Source organism: Platalea leucorodia (genome assembly GCF_965183815.1).
Source record: "Platalea leucorodia genome assembly, chromosome: 11".
Lineage (NCBI taxonomy): Eukaryota > Metazoa > Chordata > Aves > Pelecaniformes > Threskiornithidae > Platalea > Platalea leucorodia.
The window spans coordinates 14297895-14318056 of NC_138833.1; the positions used below are offsets into that span (position 1 = coordinate 14297895).

Genomic DNA, 20162 nt, shown 5'->3' on the forward strand with positions numbered 1-20162 from the left:
GGGAGAGGACATGGCCTCCTTGCTGTCTCCTCCGGCAGAGAGGGAGCCAGTCCAGCTCTCGACATGTGCTGGAGTGGATGCTGTGCTCAGCTGCACCTTGGGGAGTTGTATCTTCTGGGTGAACAGTAAATGAAGCTGCATTTCCATCTTCAGCCTTCATTTTCTGATCCTGTAGGGAAAAGTGTGTGCCAATTTGTATTTAACTTTTCCTAATAACATGCTTAAATACATATGTTTTACACAGCTTGCTCACATAAGGCAAGGAGATGATTTCACTTGATGGGGGTGCCAACGCTGCGACGTGGGGACCCTGTGCTGGGACTCAGGCTGCCTCGCTCCCTGCGCTGCTCCGGGGCATCACCCCGCTGCTGGCGAGCGGGACCTCTCCGTCCCTGCAGCCCCAGCAGCTGCTCTGCAGCAGAGCTCTGAAGTGAAGCATGATCGCTTGTTTACAGCCGTTAGCTGGCATTGCAAGCAAAATTACCCCTATTTTGACACCTCTCAAAAGCTAGCAGCGGTGAGTGACAGCTCTTCCAGAGGAGCAGCAGCTCCGCTCAGACTGCCGTTGACAGTTGCAGATGACAGGAACATGAGGGCTTAATTATTATATAATTAAGTTGAAGTGATCATCTTATGTCTGTTTAGTGCCTAACATAAAATGAGCTGGTGATCTCGGTCTAGTTTGCAGTGGCCTTTGGATAGAAACCACCAGCGTGCGGGATGCGGATGGGTGCCGGCATCCCGGGGAGAAAAGGGGGGCGGGGAGAGGAGTCCTGCCTGGGTGGTGGAGGCTGCACCAGAGGCTGGGCTCCTGTGGTGTTCTGCCTGGATTTGGGTGGCTTTTTCCCTGCCCCACTCTAGGAAAGTCCCAAGGAATAATTTTCATGCCATACAGCTGTGAGAACAGTGGGTTTTCATCTGTTGTAGCATAAAATGCACATTTGTGCAGGACGCAGGGGATTTGCTGTGCAGGCAGTGGCTGTCCTCGGAGCTGGGCTCCCTGCCTGGCCCGAGGTGGGAAGGTGGGGAAACCCTCAGCCTCAGTCATCCTCACTGGTCCTGAGCACCCAGCAGGAGGGCTCCCAGTACCCAGGAATACCAGCAAAAAGCAAACAGAGTTGTAAAAAGCCACTACTCAACCCACCGATGTATACCCCCGCTTCTTGGTGGCCCTCCGAAATCATATGTCCTTGGAAGCAGGGTTCAGAGGATGGTCCCTGTCCAGGATGAGCAGCTGCCACAGGGGTGAAGGGTCCCCGCTGCCCCACAAATGCCCCAAGGCTGAGCCTTGGCGACGGCTGATGCCTTGTGTCACGACTGTACAGGACATGAGTCAAGGCCTGCCTCTCTTCCCATGTGGAACTGGATTTTTCAACCTTAAATTCTATGAATATAGTTTTTCCTATAAGATATTGAATATAGTTGTGCCTATAAGATACTCTTATGAGGCTAAAAACCCGTTTAATTTCAGGTAAATGTGGATGCTGGCACTGGTGGGGATGCTCAGCCATAATGCCTGAAAAGTTTCTGCACCCGCAGGTGGGAACTGCACAAGGAGATGCTCTTTAATCCGGCACCTTCACCACAGTTTTGCTTTTTGGTGGTTGTTGATGCCATCCTGCCTTGTTTTATTGTTTTTCTTTCAGCAAGAGGGGCATAGGAAACGTTATGGCAGGTGTTAGACTATGTTTGTGTTTTAAAGGCATTTCACATTGCGGTTCACATCTGCGTTAGGAAAGCCAAAGAGAGGTATTGCAGGTTATTGTGGGAAATTTACAGTTTAAGCATTGCACTTAATAGAAACCCCTTCTGCTCAGGCTTGGGCTATTACTGTATTATTCCCAGCCTCCATCTGTGCCTGCTGCTCCAACGCGCTGAGTGCCTGCAATTGCTTCCAGAAGAAGTTCAGCCTCTTTCTGAAAGCACCCATTTCCCCCTGGCTCGAGCTGTCCACAGCTTCCATCTGAAAAAGATTTCAAAGTGCTTTTCAAGCTGTGTGACTCTGAGCCGGGGGATGCGGCAGCTCCCGGGGGCCCAGCGGCCAGGCGGCCAAAACGGAATGCTTTCTCCCATCAGGTGGGTTATGCTCGGTCTCTACAGCAAGTGCTGCTTTATATTTATTTGCTCAATTTCTCTGCGTAAACCACACGGGTAAGTAACTGCCATGCAGCTAAGCAGCATTTGTGCCTAAGAAATGCTGCAAACTTCAGTGTCTCCCCACCCTTCCCCTGCGGTTTGCTGCACCGTTTGCTGAACTAATGGTTAATGTGGCATTCAATGAAAGTGCCAAAGCTGGGAGCTGTGGTGGAGCTGCCCCTCCAACAGGCACCGCAGCGGGCAGTGGGACGGTTTCTTCAGCAGCTCCTAGGCTATCCCAGGGGAAGGAAGCTGCTCCGCAGGCACTCGGTGTGATCCCCATGGCAGCTTCAAACCAGCCCAGCGGCACTGCACTTCCAAAAAATGCTTCTCCCGGTGCTGGGACATCTGCCCGGAGGCGGCAGTGCCCGGGCTGGAGCATGCACTGGCGAGGTGTTCATCAGGACAGACCCTGAGCCCACTTTAATGTCACTTGAAGGCACCGACGAAGGAGACGTCTGGACTTTGGCCCATGACCGTGTAGTTCAGTCTTCCCAGCTAACGGCAGGAGAGGTGACACTGACCAAGGGACATGCCACTGGTCTTCAAAGTGGCAGCAAATAAAGTGAGGATGTGGCACGCTGCCTCTTGCGGGGCACAGGCGAGGTGCTGGAGAGGGAGCGAGGCTGATGGTTTAACAGGCGGTTAAACAGGTACGGTGTCGCTGATGCTCAGCAGCACCAGCCCCGCTGCAGCCAAGGGAGCTTTGCCTGTGACCTTGCTGGGGCCTCGTATTCCTGCAGAAAAGAGCAATTCCCATGTGCTGCTACTGCGAAAGCTGCTCCTCCATGCACTCCTCCATGCACGGCCCCGCATCCCTCTGGGTCGCTCCTGCTCCCGTCCGTCCCAGGGGCAGCTGGGCTGGGTGAGCTGGAGTGCGTTGGAGCAAAAGCTACCTGCAACAGGCTGAGTGTTGCTTTTTCTGAGGGTTTTATTTATTTCTGGATTTATTTTGCCAGGTCCAGCCTAGCTCCCACCCACCGGCTTGCCGGGTGGTGAGCCACCAGGACGGATGCATAGAGACAGCTCAGTGTCATTTGGAGGAGCAGCAATGGCTCCGGTGCGCTCTGCAGCGTGATTGCCTGCCTGCGGGGCTGGAGTGCCACTTTGCCATCAAATTAGACTTGAGAAGTCGTCATATAATTGCGGTAACATCTTCACACTGTTTTCTTCAGTAAGCAAAGAGCACGGCATGCACAGAGCACGGAGAAGCTGACGGTCCTCAGGCTCCAGTGATGCTGAACATCCTGGTGTGCCTCAGGTGTCCCCATCCCTGTCCCCGTCCCCATGCCCCCTGCCAGGGGTGGGAAGGCACTCAGCAGGGCTGCGCTGCCAGTGCAGAGTGGGTGTGCAGCGGCGAGGGGAAGCTCTCTTGGAGCAAAGCCCCTCTCCACCACATCAGGCCCAACACAAACTGCTTGGAGAGCTGTGTGTAACTCAGGGAGGGGGGAGATAAGCCCCTGGTTTTCTTTCTGAAGCCAGCTGGCCCAGAGCGACCACAAAAACAAAACAAAACAAAACAAAAAAAACAAAACAACAAAAAACCAACATTCTGAAAAGCATCCTTTCGAGCAGAGCTGGTGGCTGTTGGGGGGGGGGGGGAGGAAGGAAGGAGGGGGCCGGGTGCTGCCGGGAAGCCAAACGCACTCATTTTGGCTGGCTCTCTTCAGCAGCGTGTGGGCAGAGCGCTGGGATCCTGTGTTGCAGGCTGACACCGGCTGCGTGTTGCGGAGATGACTCATGTGTTTCGCGGGGAAGATGATGCTCTCGGTGTCACCGAGCGATGCCTTCCCCTCCTTTCCCTTCCCCAGGTGAAGGTGCCAAAACTGCATGGAGGGGAGATGACAGCCCTGGGGAACGGAAAGGCAGGGGCTGAGCCCTGGCTGGGACAGGCAGCACCGCGGGCTCCTCGTCTCAGTTAGGAAGGAGAGCTTATGTTCCCTGCCTTGATAATTTGGGGTCATAATTGCACATGCTGGAGCGGGAGCCAGGCATCCCTCTGTGCTGCTGAGCTGCACTGAGCTGCGGCAGGGCTCAGCTGTGTGGGACACTCGTGTGGGGCAAAGCCAGCGTGCAGGGGAATTTGGGCCAGTCATTAGAGGAGCAGAGCTGGGGCTGGGTTGGCCACAGCAGTGTTTCAGTCTGGGCTTTTCCTTTGGGTTTACATTTGATGGTGTCACAGGATGAAAAAAAATTCCTCCATGGAGGAGCTGAGCCTGTCAGTCCTCTTGCTCTGATCAGGTCCAAGAGCATCCTACAAGGGGCTGCAGCACCTGTGGGAGGCTGGGCTGGGGAGAAGAGGGGACCGACTGTCGGAGGTCCCAGGCAGTGAGCCAGCGTCAGCCCTCTGCAGCCTCCCCGCTGCCTTTGCTCCCGGGCACGGGTGCAAACCTCCCCCGGGTTTCAGTGTTTCAGGCCCCCCCCAGCCGTGAGTTTCATTCTGACTTTCGGGTTGGGATGAGTCAAAATCTCAGAGCAAAATGTAGACGAAACTGCTGCCTGTGGCAGGGTTTCTGCTTTTACCAGCTCGAGGGAGCAACCTTGGGGGGGACAGCTCTGCACCGAGTGCCATGTCCCGCAGAGGGGACACAGCCCTGGCCCCACGTACCTTCCTGGGAAAGGCAAAGAGGCACAAAGCGAAGCGAAGGGGATGGAGATGTTTTGCCAGCGAGACCTCTCACCTTCCGAGAGCTCCGAAAATTCATTAGAGCTGGGTTTAATCGACAGCTGAGTCTGGGAGATGTTTCAGTTGCTGCTGGGAACTGACTCCTGGTTCTTTCCTGCCATTCAGCAATGAGCTAATTCCTTGCTTATTTACCCCAGCGGTACAGCCCTTCAGGTCCGCACAAGCCCCACTCAGCAAACCTTTCCCCGTGCCCTGATTCCCTCATTTCCAACAAATCCCTTTCATTGACACATACAGAAACCAAAAATGCAAAATGGGTTTGTAAATGCATGATGAGTTCGCTGCTGCCAGCCGCCAGCATCCCATCTCTTCTTCAGCAGCCAGCAAACACTACCTTCAGACTGGGAAATCAGCCAAAATGTGATTTTTGCAAGGGTCCGAGCATGTTTCCTTCTGGCTAGCAGGCAGCACTGTCCTTGGGCTCACTTGGCCATGCGTTCGTTAGTGTAAGATAATTCTGTTTGCTCAAGCAGGCAGTGTTGTCCACTTAATTGTAAGGAGACGGGAATCCTTAGCTATGCCAAAGATTTTATGAAAGTATAAAAATAAGCCAGCAAGCAGTCTCATAAACCGGTAAATGGCATCCTATGTCCCCCCATTAGAAAGCAGAGTTACATGGAGGTTAATATTTCATTCGGGAAATAAATCTGCTCTTTCTCTGTGCAGTCCATAAAAGCAGGCAGGCCCAAGGTACTCCCTGCAGATTAGCAGTCCCCAGGTGCCAGGAGTTTGGAAAAAAGCAGAGTCCCCGCTGCAATTAATGCAGCAGGCACCAGTGCTGCACCCCTCCATCTTCGCTTGTGCATGGTGCTGGAGGAGCCGGGCTTGGCTTACGGTGCGGACAGGGCTGTTCGCTGGTGATGAGCTATCCCGAAGGTGACGTGTTCTCCTCTTGGGTGTTGGCCTCTTCCTTCTGCACCCAGAAGGGAAAGCAGAGCTACTGGCAGAAACCAGTATCATTGGTGCTGAACGAAAACCAGAGAGGAAAGAAAGGGGAAAAAAAAAATCTGCTGATTTATCCAGGCCATTTCCCCTGAAATGAAGGAACAAATATTTTTCAGCATCTTGTCCAGACTCTAGTTTAGTTTTGCTGATTCTCAGGGCATTAGACATTTCTGCCAGGAGCTGCAAATGCACCCATCCTACCCCTGAGTTTCCCCGCTGCTTGCACACCCTGTTCCAGTCCAAAACAATCCTCTCGGTGAAGTTTACAGACTTCAAAAGTTCATTTAGTTTTGCTCATAAGGCACCTTACCAAAATTTGCCTTCTCTCTGAAGAAGTTCAGAGAAAACCACCATGAAAGCTGAGCAGTTCACCATTACTCTCCTGTTACCACCAAACCCAAATGCAACCTTGCAAGCAGAGCTGCAAAAGGGACATTTTCACACAGGCCTTGCTGGGTTTCCTGGTGGTTTGGCGTATCGTGCCCTGCATTTAACGGGCTCTTTTCCAGCTTTCCTGCTGAGACGCTGCCGAGACCCAGAGGGGAGGTGGGCAGGGAGGGCTAGAGCAATAAAACCACCCAGAGCCAACCTTTTTTTTTCCCTTGCAACTGCTATACTCGTCACATGGGAAACAATCCATTATCTTTTCTCTCTGTGTAGAACAACGCTGAATACTCAGCGCATATTTGCCTCGTCCCATACGCATATTGACATTTTTCATCCTTCTGTTATTACAGATGCTGCAAAGGCAATAACCCTGAAATGTCACAGCTGCAGATTTGTATCACACAGATAAGATGGTGTGGTTAAATAAGGAATCACTCAACATCTAAATATTAGGTAAAAGACAACAAAATCTACAAGAACAAGAACAACAGAGTGTTGTACCTACAGGGTTCGCATCCCCGCTCAACCTGGGAAACTTTGAATGGCCTGAGATAGATAAGCTAATTTAACTGTCTGTTAAAGTGCTGGAAGGTATGTAGAGCTTGACCAGGCTTGGAGAGGGGATCACCCCTCTGAGGTTTAAAGCTGATCTCTGCTCCTTGCTTTGCTCCCAGCAGTGTTTGGCGAGCTGTTCAGCAGAGGAGGTTTGTAAGGGACAGGCTGAACAAATGACTTGATGATAGGAAATTTACTCCTCAGACATTTTCTATCCGTGCTGATGGACCATGTGGTGGGTCAGGTTTGCACCATAGCTGGGTTTCCAGGGATCGCTGGATGCCGCGCCGGGCTGCCGGTGCTGTGCCAAGCACCCAGCAGCTCTGCTGCTCCCAACCCGGCGTGGCTGCTGCCGCCCGTGCTGCTTGGGGGCTTTTCCCCAACTCCCTCCTGAAGCATCTCCCTCCTCTTCCTCAGAGAAGGTGGTGGCCCAAGCAGCCACCTCCTGCTGGGCTCTTGCTAGGCACTGTGGGAACACTTAATGCTCCAAAGGGATTTTCAGTTTACCTGTAACCACTCACCGATGCTGAGAATAATCTATATCAGCACTGCAGTTAAGTCTTTTCCCAGCTTGATGGTGTCTTCAATTCATAATTATATTTAGCTACTGCTGTAACACGTGCTGGTGGCTGGTTGCTCCCAAACCAGCTGCATCTCCGCTCCCTTCCATTCAGCTTCGCCTTTGCTGGACGGAAGGGAGCTGGATGGAAATACCTTTGCAGGGTATTTCCCACCAGAGCTGCTCCTCCTGGTAGGGCTTGGAGGACCAGGTCTGCTGAGTTTCAAAGCTCAGGTCACATTTTCCAACCGTAAAAGACAGCTGTGAGCCGGAGGCGGCAGTGACATCTCTCTTGGTGTCAGGTGGGGCAGTTACTTCATCCTCACTGACTGTTTTCTAATGCTTGGGATGGAAAATACTGCGCGTGCCTGGCAGGCGGGCTGGTGGGATGGTGAGAGGCGGCTGCGGTTGCTGTTGGCACGGGGGAGGCAAGGCCGCTCTCGGCACACTCTCGGCTCCAGCTATGCCGGTGCCGTGCCGTGCCCACACTGCTCCCAGCCCGTGCTCCCGGAGCTCGGCTCTTTATAGTGCTTCTTCCTCCTGGTGTATTTATATGAGCCAGTTTTATAGCTGTTGTCTAGCACACGCGGAGGACCGGGGAGACGCTTGCAGGCTTCTGACTGGAGGAGTGACCAAAGTCTTCATGGCTCGGCACTTGTTTGGCTCTTGCCATGCCAATAAACGGCGGCACTGCTGCCCTGCGGCTGACTGTGCCCTGGCATCCTCACGCCTCAGAAAGCCTAAAAAATCAGCCATGGTGCCTTTTGCTGCTAGAGAAGAGCTGGTGCCAAGGAGGCGATGCTCGGGGCACAGGGGATGATGTGTGTCCCCGTCCTGCCTCTGGCTGTGCAGAGATGCTGCCAGGCTCTGCGCTGCTCTGGAGGGTGCTCTCTGTACGGTGGATTTAAGAAGCTGATTGGAACCAGCTCATTCCCCACAGGTCTCCAGAAGCAGCCCCTCAGGGGGACTGGCCCACCCCAGGTCTGTGTGCTGGTCTCTCCGGGTGTCGAGGCCTCCTGTGTCCCCCAGGATGGCACCTGGCTCAAGCTGCCTTTGGGAATGCGCGGCACACAGACTGGCATCCTTGCTGCTATGCTTTATCCTCCAAACTTAGTCATTTTAAAGCTGGAGCTGTGAAAATTGCTGATTTCCTTCTTTTAGAAATGCTTTATTGATCCTGCTTGCTTATTAAGGGCAGGAATTTATCCCCCGCCTGCCGGTCCCTCTGCGCAGTGTGAGTGTTATTTGTGGTATCCCATACAACAAACACCTATTTTTAGCTGAGCGTTCTTGGAAGGGGTTTCAGTACCTTGTTTTCCACAGGGAATTCTCTCACTTGCAGGGTGCCTGGAACTGCTCATAGCACTCCAGCCTGTGCAGGGGGATGCCTGGACAGAGGCAAAGCACGAGGCAGGGCCAGACCTGCGTGGATGGCCGGTGTCCTGCTCCGATGGCAGCAGCGTCCTAAACAAACACAGCGTCTCCCTCCTGAGAATCGTTTTCCTGGGAGTTATGGCTGCAGATGTGTTATTTTGCTTTTTGACCTGCCTGCCTCCCAGGAAAACTCCATTTCATTGATCAGACCATTTCAAGCTCATCGCAGGGCTGCTAATGACCAAGCCGTAACAGCAATATTTTAACCTCTGTGTTTTCTCCTAGTGTTCAGTGTCAGCATTATAAAGTACCACTTAAACTCCAAGCACAGGCAGTCAATTATTTTAATCTTTATTACATTTGAACATGCAGCAGTTACTCCCGAGCAAAAACACTGCACCTGATACTCAGCAGAGCGGGTTTGGCTGGGAAATGCCATCCCAGCACTTTGGGAAACGCCATCCCACCACTTGCACATAATAGCAGAGCTCACGGACACCCCCAGGGCTCATTTCTAAGGGCAGCCACAGCATGAACACCACCCCTAGCACCCGAATCCTGACTTTGGAGGGGATCTATTCCTCCTACCTCCTTCTAGTGCCCCTATAAATTGGTTGCCATTTGTATGATTTATAGCCCTGTGCAGACAAGGTCCAGGATCAGCGCCTAGAGCACCTTCTCGCAGGTGAAGGGCGGACACGGGCAAAGCTGTGGGCTCATCCTATGCCCCCAAAACCGCTTGGCTAGGGGCTGAGCACCTCCCCACCATGGCTCTGTGGATGGTCTCCAGTGTATGGGGTCACCACGGGAGCAGAAAGAGCTGCCCGCGAGCAAAACCAGCCCCATCTCATCACTGCTACTTCCCCATGCTAATCCTCCACGAAAAAAGGTGCCTGGTTAAACCCCGCACGTCGCATGCATGAGTCTATTTTTAACTTGTGCATTAAATGAACAGCGAATGCGTTTGTCAAGTGGAGTTTGGGACGGGCAAGACGTCAAGGCAGAGGCAGTGCCTGTGAAACCCAGCTGGATCAGCCAGGGTCAGCGCTGGCTGGAGCAGGATTTTTCCCTTGTTTTGTGGGTTAGTCATAGGTTTGTTTATTTTTTTAGAGGGTTTTTTTTTTAATTATTCATCTGTTGCAATCACAGCGGACACATCATTTCACAGCCCTACATGGAAATCCAAGACCAACGAACTATTTTTAGCACAGAAAATGTCTCCACTAAATGTATTAACTTTGGAAGAGTAAATATTAAATACACTCTCATCGCATTAGAGACGTTTATGCAGAAGTGCAGCACCAGTATTTGTAATGGTTAGGAGAAATTATGTTATACCAGTAGCACTTAACCAGACACAATAAAACAAGATCTTACTGCAATTCTTTCAGGATAAGTTGAAGGGAAATTAATTCATTTTCACATCCATTGCTGATGATTTACTGACACTGGGGCATAGTTGTACCATTAGTATTTATGGTGGCACTTGCAATCCTTATGCAAAACATATAGGGGATAGCCTAACATTTATTTTGCAATTAAACTGAAATGATTCTTCGCCTGCTCATTCCCGATCAAGGCATTCAGCACCATCTGTGATGAGGGTACTATGGGCAAACCGCAAGCAGGCAACACAGGGAAACTGTATGTGCCTATAAATATATATATTTTTAGTAAGAATGGCTTTTTGTAACTTTAATGGGGAAGTATTTCTCAGGCTGGGCTGCAGGAGAAGGATGCGGTGCTGCTGGCGGAGGACCGGTGCCCCAGGGCTGGCTGTCCCTGCTCTGTTGGGTGCCTGGAAAAACAGCAGTGACCCTCGTGGCCGGTGGCTCGGGGACCGGTGGCTCTCGCCTGGTGATGGTGACGGGCAGCGGGGGTGCTGCCCGGGTTTGGGCCCTGTCCCCACGGAGCTCCTCGCTGCATCTCATTCCTGCAAGAGCCAGCTGGTTGGGTTAGAAGGTGCTTTCCTAAAAAGAAGGATGCCAGAAACATGGAGCCGAGCTATTGTTGGTTTCATTGTCGCCTCAGTTATTGTCTCTAGTATGGGCTCTCTGGGAAAGGAGGGATGTATAGGGGCGACGTAGTCCTTTTAGATGCCCTAAATTTTCTTCTCTCTTCCTTTACTTCCAGGCATTTGGGTTCCTTTTCCCATGGCCATTCCCACAGCCATTCCCACAATACATCTAGCCAGATCAGCCCAGCCGTCTCTGGTCTAATACAGGTGCCAGAGGCTGGGATGCATCTTCCCAGGTATTTGGCTAGGTCTCTCTTCCATGAGGCTCAGATATTTTGGAGACAAAATCCTTGCCGGTTTGTAAGGATGTTGCCCCATGTTGTCCAGCATCAGATGTCCCAGGCCTGGCTGTGCTGTGTGTCTTCCCTCCTTGGACGTTTTGGGAGTATCCCAGGGCCAGGGGCATCGCCAGGGCTTGAGGGCAAATCAGGAGAGTCAAACCAAAGGGGGTTTCTCAAACCAGGAGCACGGCGGGCTGGCCTTACTCCTGCTTTATGAAATCGAACACTTTAATATCTCCCTGCCTAGAACAGGTGAAAAACTTATTACAGAAGACGACTCTTGAACTGGCTCTGGACAGATGGGCTTATGCGTGATGCTGTGGGCATCGCGTCTGCGCCGTGAGGCTCCGTGGACAAACCAGGAGTTTCAGTTCATCACTGGGGTGCCTCGGGCACTGCGAGCAATAACACAGCCCAGTAATAAAATCCTTAGTTTGCAATAAACTGTTCCTCTGCCTTTTCATTTAAGAGCAAAATATAAGGCATATAAAAAAAAAATATATATTTTAAAGGTGGATTTCCTTCTCTCCTTACCCCACTCTCCAGAAGACCCATCTCAGATTGATGGGTTTAGTGCCGTCTTCTCCGTGCACCGTGATTTCCCTGATTAATCACTTCTTTGGTAATAAATTGAACAAAGTATGTCTATTAAATATCTCATTTTCCTTCAGCAGCTTGGGCACTTGGTCAATTTTACAGAAGAAAAATGTGCCAGGAAATGCCAAAAAGGTGAGACAAAAAAGCTGATGGCCGACGATTCCTTGATGACTAATTGCCTGCCCAGATGAAGTGGCCATGCGCTAACAGGTTCCACACCTCATGGGGGGCGGGGGGGGCGTTCCTGGCACCCAGCCCCACCAGGCTGAGTATTTGTCGAAATGAAGGGACACCCTTGCCCATGGCCTCCGAGCTGCCCGTGCATGTGCAGGGAGACGTGGGTCCCGTTCAAGCGACACTTGTTAAAGCTGTCTGGGTGAGCCCTGCCTCTCCTACCACGCTTGGCACAGGGAGGCGCGATGGAGGGTCAGCCCCGGCGCCCACCTGCCCGCAACCCCCATCAGCAAGCCAACACGCAGCGTGTTACAAACAGCAACACATTGCTGTAGTATTTCGCATTTCACAGCTTGCTTTCGCTCCCATGAATAGCAAATGTAACAGCATGTTTCCCCACACGTTACGCCGGCTGCTGATGCAAGGGGCTGCTCCTCCGAACCTCCCATCTCCCAGCAGGGCCCCCTCTGCGTGTTTTGCTCCAAGTCTGCCAAACAAGATTTAAATCTCCAAGAAAAAGGTTATTACCTTGAATTACAGAAACTTTCAGGCACTGGGCACTTTGTGAGCACCCTCTTGCTTGCGCTCTCCCCTCTAGCACTGGCAAACCTCTCCAGTCGTGTGCCCCAAGGGCTTGCGGAGGTCTGGCAATGGAAATGCAATGGAAATTGGCTGTTCAGGGGCAGACAGTGGCTGCATCAGCAGGGACAGATCAGCTCTGCATCCCCATGCCCAGAGCTGCATCCCAGGGATGCTCCGACGGGCCCTCTGGTCCCTGGGTAAATTTGCTCTGCGTGACCTTGCTCACTACACCAACACAGAGGTACACAGAAAACACTGCTTTATTGACTGCATTTGCCAACACATTGAGGAATGCAAAGGGTTTTTTCATAAGCAATGGGCCATGGTCCCAATGTGTATTAAAGCATACACTGTATCTAAACAGGATGAAAATAATGGCAGACAGAGCTATTCCAAGGCAACACAAATAGCATGCATAATACAGTCTCACACAGAACGAGTTTGATAACATTATATTGCTTTAAGGATTAACTAACATGGAAAATGTACAAAAAGGAGAAATAGGTTTTTGCATTAATGAAAAATACATTTTTTCTCTACAAAGGAATTTCTAATACAAGAAAATAAATATTGCAACATAAGCCAAAAATAATTTAAAATTGCTCTTTTCAATATATTTTCAATATTTCTCTTTTATATTAACAAATGGCACATCACGTTCTTTGAAACAAAGAAAACAGAAGGGTTTCTCCTCCTGCGACATTCATATCATTTCCTGTAACTGATGTGAAGTGGGTCTGGTTTGTATGTGGAATGGCGCAAACTGGGGGGGATTGCCTTAAAGAACAACCAAGCCTCGCCCCTGCCCCGCGGCAGCATCCTCCCGCTGGCGGCTGCTCCCGCATCCCGCTCTCCTCTCCCGGCTCTGTTCCGCACCCTGCCGTGGGGTGAGCTCCGTGGGACAGCAGGCATCCACACCCCATAACATAGGTGCCAAAAAAAAAAAAAAAAAAAAAAAAAAGATGGGTGTGGGGAAAATGGGTGCGTGGAATCGGAGCTGTCCTGGGGAAACCCCGCAGCCGTCGGGGCTGGGGCTGATGTCGGGGCTGTGCTCCACGATCAGGGCATGATGCTATTTGCACCCTCATCTCAACTACAACGGCTGCTGCTTCTCCAAGGAAACGGGTGCTCTTACAGTGCAAATGTCGATTCCTGCAGTTTATACATCTTAAAAGACAACATTTCTCTACTAAAATAAACCCTTTTATTTTTTTTCTTTCTATTCATGTCAAAATACATTTACAGTAACATCAAAAATATTTTCCTTGTGCATTTTCTCTCCTGAACAGCAGGCTCGCCTGCTCCGAGGCGGTGGCAAGGAGGCACCGGGCCGGGGACGCACCGGGGTGGCTGCAGCCGTCCTGCTGCGGTCCAGCCCTGCCGGCCCTCGCTCAGCCCCGCGGCTCACGAGAGCCCCTTTTCTCCTCTCTATTCCCCCCACCCCATTCTTCTCCCCAGGTCTGATGAGCCCCACAACCGCCTTTAGCTTTCCCCACCTAAACACCGTCTCCCGATGGCAAAATACGATGCCTGATGTTTTGGGAGCATTTCAAACTATTTTATTGCCTGGTGCTGGTGGCGCCGGGTTGGTTGTTCTTTAAAGTCTCCCCCTCTTCGCTTTCCTGTACTGAGAAGACAAGTAGTGCAGAAGCTGATGAATGAAGCTGTGTACAGTGAAATTTGTGGATTGCTTTTTTTTTAACCATAATTGAGTGAAGCACACGGAAGCAAGATTCATTAAAAGGCAGCATATTGATTATTGTTATGACTCTTATACTAGGATACTGTAGCTAAAGCTAGCAAGCCTGATAAGATAAACTAAGTCCTATTTACTGTATTTAACATTATCTGAACATACTGAGCCTTAATTAATGAGCAATTTTCATTTCCAACTTCAATGGATTATGCTAATTTATAACAAAGGTGGTTCCCGTTTTGTTGATTTTCTGTTGTGGTTTTTTTTTTTTTTTTCTTTGCTAATAACTTGTGTAACATTTTTCCCATCTGAGGAAGATTCCTCCCCAGGCACGGTCAGTCTCAGCCGCGTTAGTGTTGGGCTTAGCCAGGGCTGGGTGCAGGCGCTTGGCATCCGACCCGAAGCCCCGGCCGCTCGCCATGCCTGGGATGAGCTAGGCTGTCATCGCTTATCTTTGCTGCAATTTTATCAATAATAAGGACTTTGGAAGGCTGATAAAGATGATCTACTCTAAAACATCGATTGAAGGAGTCTCAGAGTTTCAAAAGAAAGCTCACAGTGAAATGAGCAAAAAGCATCGGAAATCAAAACGGCAGGATGCGGTCTCGGAGCAGCAGCATCCCTCGGAGCAAGCTTGGAACCTAACGCCGCAGCAGTGTGTTATGAGTGTGTCTTTAGTCCTTTGTTGCTAAATAACTTCCAATTTTTTCATGACAAGTTTCCGGTTTCTGGCTGTGCTGCTTGACTGTCAAAATATTCTTTGGCATCCACAAAATTATTTGACTGATTGGTTTGACAATTGCAAGGTTTTTTGTTTAGTGATGGGTTTAACCGGTTGCAGAAGTGTCCCAGGTTTGGTTTTTTTTTTTTAGTTTTTTTTTTTTAAACATTTTTTATTTTTAAAAAACAACAACAACAAAAGTTTCAGTGAATTCCTTTTTTTTTGTTCCCTGAGCTCACACTGGGGTCACTCCAATAAAACACGTAGCACGACTTAACTGTGACCTTTGAAGCCAAAACCGAAGTAATGGTGCAATTAAGTGCAAACATGGAAATTCGCCTGACTTGTAGGTAACATGGGCTTTTAAACAACATTTAAGGCTTATTGGGGACATTTTATGCATTAAATTATTGTAATATTTATAATGTCAGCTTCTGTGAATCACCCTCCCACAATGAGTCAACAGCTTGTAACCAGGATTTAAGGAATAAAAAAAAAAGGATGGGGAGGAATAAATTCACCATTTCCATTGTAGCGTTTAGTAGGAAAACAAAATGGTGAAGGCAAGCGCTTCCATTTCCCCTCGGTGACGGTACTTTTGGCCTCGGGGCCAAGCGTTTCATTGTGCAAAGGGGACTTCAAACGTGCTGCCCTGGCACGGTGGGACCACGGCGGCCATCGGAGAGAAGCACGGGCAGAAAAACTTCGCTCAACCTCCCGGGTTAAACCAACTCTGACTCCCCACGGTGTTTTTAAAGGATGCTTTTCTCCTCCATCCTGCCCCACAGTTCCATTTTCCAGCTTGCTAACAGCTGAAGAATTCACCTGAGTAAATCACTTCGGTTTTTCTAACAACCTCAACAGGGTTGACCCACAGGGCAGGACGGGGAGAAACTGTGCACCCTGGATGGATCTCAATCAGATGGAAAAGTGAGGGGAAAAATAATGACCGAGTTTTTTTTTTTCTAAAAATAGAAACATAATGTCGCCCTCTTCCACCCCAAGCGCTTTCCTCCAACAAGCTTTTTGTGCTTTAGTCATTATTTATTTTAGTATCGCTTATTTTGCTTCCTCATATACGCGCACACAGGCAGGTATTTCCCCTCCCGCAGCTGGCCGCTACCGTACCCTCCGCTCGCTCCCTGCTCCGGGGGCAACTGTCCCGGGCAGAAATCTGCCCCTTGTTAAATAATGCCCATTAATTAAACTGTCATCCCTGCAGAAAGCACGGATACCGGCACCCTCCGCCCTCTCGGCACCCTCGGCATCGGTCCTGCCAGGTGCCAGCTCGCGTTCCCGGAAAGTGGGGTCCAGCGGGGATCCGGGGAGGGACCACTACTGTCATGGTCATCGATGTCGGTGAAGCTGAAGCTGTATCTCAGGCGTATAGAGAAGAGAAAGACAACAGTGCCGAATTTCCAACTATATACACATATTAAAAATCCCCCTTGCTATGATACCAGGCAGAAATTGGACATGGCAGTTGTAACTGGGTTGAGGCCTCGTCGAGCCGGCACAGTCGGGAGGAGTTAGGATGCCAGGATGCTCATCCTGACGATGTCCTCGCCGGCCGCATCCAGCTGGCCCCGCTGTGCCCGGCCGCCGCGGGACTCCCCATCCGAGTCGCTCATCTCTGCGTCGGAGAAGTAGCCGTCCGTCTCGGCGTCGAAACGACGCAAGGGAGCTCCGCTGGCACCGTCAGGCTTGGGGGGCTGCGACCTCCGAGTCCCTCGGCTCTCCTTTGGTAATTTGAACCGCACGACGGTTTTGGGGCTACCTACGGAGTCAGGCACTTTGGCCGCGGGGCTGGGCTCCGGCTGAGCGCAGCGCGGCGTCTCCTCCTCCTCCTCCTTGCTGACGCAGCCCCTCGCCCCGGCTGGGGGGTGAGGCTCGCCGGCTTTCGGGAGAGAGCCCTTCTTGGCTGCCTTTTTTGCCTCACCCGTCCCCTTGCGGTCGGTGGGAAGCTTCGCCACCCCTTTCTCTGACTTGCTCGGTCTGGAATTGGGAGTGAAGGGCTTGGCGGTGTCATCCGACAAGTCGCTGGCGTTGTTAGTCCAGGGCTCCGAGCTCTCTGGGTGGCTCCCACCCACAGCGGGGGGGCTGCTCCTGGGCAGCTTTTTCTTAGTGTTCGTTCTCGTTTTGCTTTTCACTTTCTTTGTGGCCTCGCTCTGCTTGAACGGGGACCTGAGGGAATGGTCCATCATGAAGCTCAGCAAGGTCTCCTCATCCTGGAGGAGCTCCTCGGAGAGGCCGGGGGTGCTGTCCTCGTGGTGGGCGTTGTTGAGGGACCACTCGCTCATCGCCATGTTCTCGGCAGTGATCTGGACCGACTGCGCCAACCAGCTGTTGAAGAAGGTCCCGTCGATGGGGAAGGAGGTTGACAAGCCTGGAAAAAACAAAAGGGGAAGATTGCCTCAGGAGCCAGAAACAGCCACGCTGCCCTTTGACAACACCACCAACTTCACCGAAACTCCCCAGCACCGGAGAAACACACAAAAGGTCAACCATAATGCACCACATCAGGACAGAGAAGAGGGTTACTCCAGCACTAATGCTGAATTTGGGGTTCACAGCACAACCACCCGAGTGGTCCCCCACATCCAACACTCTGCGAACCTCCCCAAATCTAAACGCGGCACCTTTCCGCAGTGAAGATGCCCCAACCCACCCCAGCGCGGGCAGAAAATGCATTCCCGTGCAAAGGCAGCAAGACCACCAACCCAGGTGTGAGCCTAAAAATTCAGCAACTGCTACCAGAGCGGGACTTGTGCCCAGGCGAGGGGTGACAGGTCCCCCGGGAGCAGCTGCCACCGTGCCACCACGGGCTGCCAAAACCCCGGGCATCACCCAAGCCAGGCGGTCAGTGGGGTGATGGGAGCGGTGCTCGATTTGTGTGCAAAGGCTGGGAGGGAGGGAAGCAGGTCTAAGAACATCTCCAAATACTCGAGAGGTGTGAAAATGAAGAAGAGGAGCAGAGATGACAGGCTGGCATGGAAAAAGCTGAAAAACTTCCTAATGATTATCCCTGAGAGCAAGAGTGAGCACTACAGGCTGGGCTGGGTCTAACTAGCAACTGGAAAGGCGCATACCTGCACAAGCACATGCAGTTTTAATCCCTGTAACAGAAACCCATGGGTTCAACATCAGAGCTGGTTTTATGGATGGAGGAAAAACTAGGTTTGACTTTTGATTTCAGGTAAGAGCCTTCCTTTTAAAGCAGTCAGTCTAGCAACAGAAGAGGGAAAGAGCAGTGGCACGGGCAGGGTGACTCATGTCCGCAGTGTTTGCCGGTCTCAGTGACAGCTTTGCATCGCCCTTCCCTGTAACCAACGATACGGGCCACGACCCCGTGCCACGCGGGCACAAACAAACACCCTGCGCAATGCCAGGGCTGCTCAAGGGCAGCACTGGGGAGGTTGGCCAGGTTGGATCCCCCCTTGGAGGTGACACTGTTGAGGTGGCAGTCCCGCACCTGCTGGCAGGTCACCATGGTCCTTTTGGAGAAGACAGCCTCCCGCCCTAGCAGCAGCCTAGTGCAGGGGAGGGGAAGCCGGAGCAGGGATGAGCTTTGGGCGCCGCGCGGTACCCAGGCACTGAGCAGCCCAAGGTCTTGCTGGCAAGGGCGCTGCCAAGCTCGCCTTCCCCCAGCCCTTCTCTCATGACTACAGACACAAGTGATGCTTCCAGCCCTTAACAAAATCCAGGAGGTTACAAGACCCTGGTGAAGCTTTGCGTCAGCTGCCTCATTTTCCAGGCTTGCAGCAGTGCAGCTTTTCTCGGAGATGCCCCAGCCCTCCATCATTTGATGGAATTTGCCCCAGAAAATCCAGTTTCTTTAGTGGAGAACAGCGCAGAGACAGGATGAGCACAAAAGCCCCATTTCCAAAGGGGCTCCTGCCTAAAAACCAACAGCTTTGAGATGAAAGCAGCAGAGTTGAGGTGTGCAATGGGCAAAGCAGAGCAAGGCAGCGTGGCCCAGACCTCCCACAGAATCTCTGTGTACCCCCAGGAGGGTTTTACAGCACCCCCAGACTGTCCAAGAGCCCCACAGGACCAGTGCATCCCCTGTGCACCTGTGGGGCAGCTGAGCACGCATGAACTCAGCACCTCCTGCCCCACATGCTGGTGGCGGTGACAGTGCCAGAGGAAGTTGAACAAAAACCCAATTTCATGTAAAAACCATATGCAGTTGTCAAGGATCTTGTCAAAAAAGACCTTTTTGTTCTGTTTTTTTACTTCCCCCCCAGCTCCATCTGCTGCTGAGTGGTGGTAGGTTGTAGCTGATGGGGAAGAGCCGGAGGTGGGTGAAGCATCCGCAGAGCCAGCCTGCATCTCCTCACCCCCCCGAGCAAATTCAAGAGACCGGCTGTGCTTTGTGCCTGCCTCCTGGATGCTCCCAGACCGCCAGCACAACCAGCATGACCGCAAGGTCCTGGACAGTGTATGCCATGAAAACGCACAGCCTGTGTGCTGTATTCACCATCGGTGCACAGCACTGAAGATACGGGGGATCAGCCTTGCTGCAGGGTGGGTAAGTCTGATTTTATCACCGGAAAGCGAAATCACTCTTCAGCAGCACATCACAGGTTTTGTAACACACTCTCCCAATCTGGGCGCAAGCCCTGGGGCTGAGGGGGGTGGATTTTACACCCCCTGCCCCACCAGGGACCATGTGTCCTACATGGTCTTTCCTGTAGGACCTCGGTAATTCAGGCTGATGCCCACAAGGGAGAGATGGAAGAGGCTCCCACGGCCTTGGGTGTAACTCCACCGTGTACGTGCAGGAGGGATCAGGGGCTGGGACTCTTAACCCTGCTCCCTGAAACAGAGAGCCACCAGCGGCACGGGTCAACTCTGCGCCCATAAAATCAGACTTACCCAGTTGTCCCAATACAGTTTCGTTGACTGATTTCCTTTTCTCTTTCTTCTCGGGACTACTTTTTCTACCATCTCTTCCTTTCCTTCTTGGGTCACTTTTCTTACCCTTTGTCTTCTTCCCAGTTTGTTCTGGCATTTTTTAGAAAAAAAGGAAAACGCCGTGTAAGACGAGGCATCAGGGATGCTGCGGTGAGCCAGTTCCCCTGGGGCACACCCCTGCGGTGGAGACCTGGACCAGACCTGCACACAACTCCAAGCCAAAGGGAGAACAGCGGCCGCTTTTTGGCCAACTGTAGGCTAAGGTCTCTATAGGTGAAGAAAATCTGAATCCCATAGGTTATATAAAACAGAGGTTTGGGCCTTGGACACAAACTTAGCATGGCTGCAGGAGCAGTCCCACTGAAGGCAGGGGACTCGCTGGAGACTCTGCAGCCATCGACGTGCCCTCCTGGACCAGGGCTTTGGGGTGAGGACCTGTGGGAGCAGCAGAAGGGAGTAACCCCGAACCCTGCTCAGAAACCTTCCCAGAGACACGGGGATCTCCAGACCTGGTGGTCTGTCACCCACCACTGAC

The 20162-nt window shown here is 51.7% G+C and overlaps 1 protein-coding gene across 14 annotated transcripts in view; it reads right to left on the reverse strand.

Annotated features, from left to right (window-relative positions):
• Positions 1 to 12549: 12549 nt before the first annotated feature.
• JADE2 (jade family PHD finger 2) overlaps positions 12550 to 20162 on the reverse strand; it is a 146376-nt gene continuing 138763 nt past the window's right edge. For 13 of the 14 annotated variants that reach the window (XM_082324307.1, XM_082324311.1, XM_082324312.1 and 10 more), the window contains 2 exons: positions 19589 to 19717; positions 12550 to 17096 (listed from right to left, as the gene is read on the reverse strand). In XM_082324307.1, coding sequence (XP_082180433.1) covers positions 16240 to 17096; positions 19589 to 19717 — 986 coding nt within the window. In that variant the 3' untranslated portion in view covers positions 12550 to 16239. The remainder of the gene's footprint in view (positions 17097 to 19588; positions 19718 to 20162) is intronic. The other variant, XM_082324305.1, reaches the window with a different exon arrangement.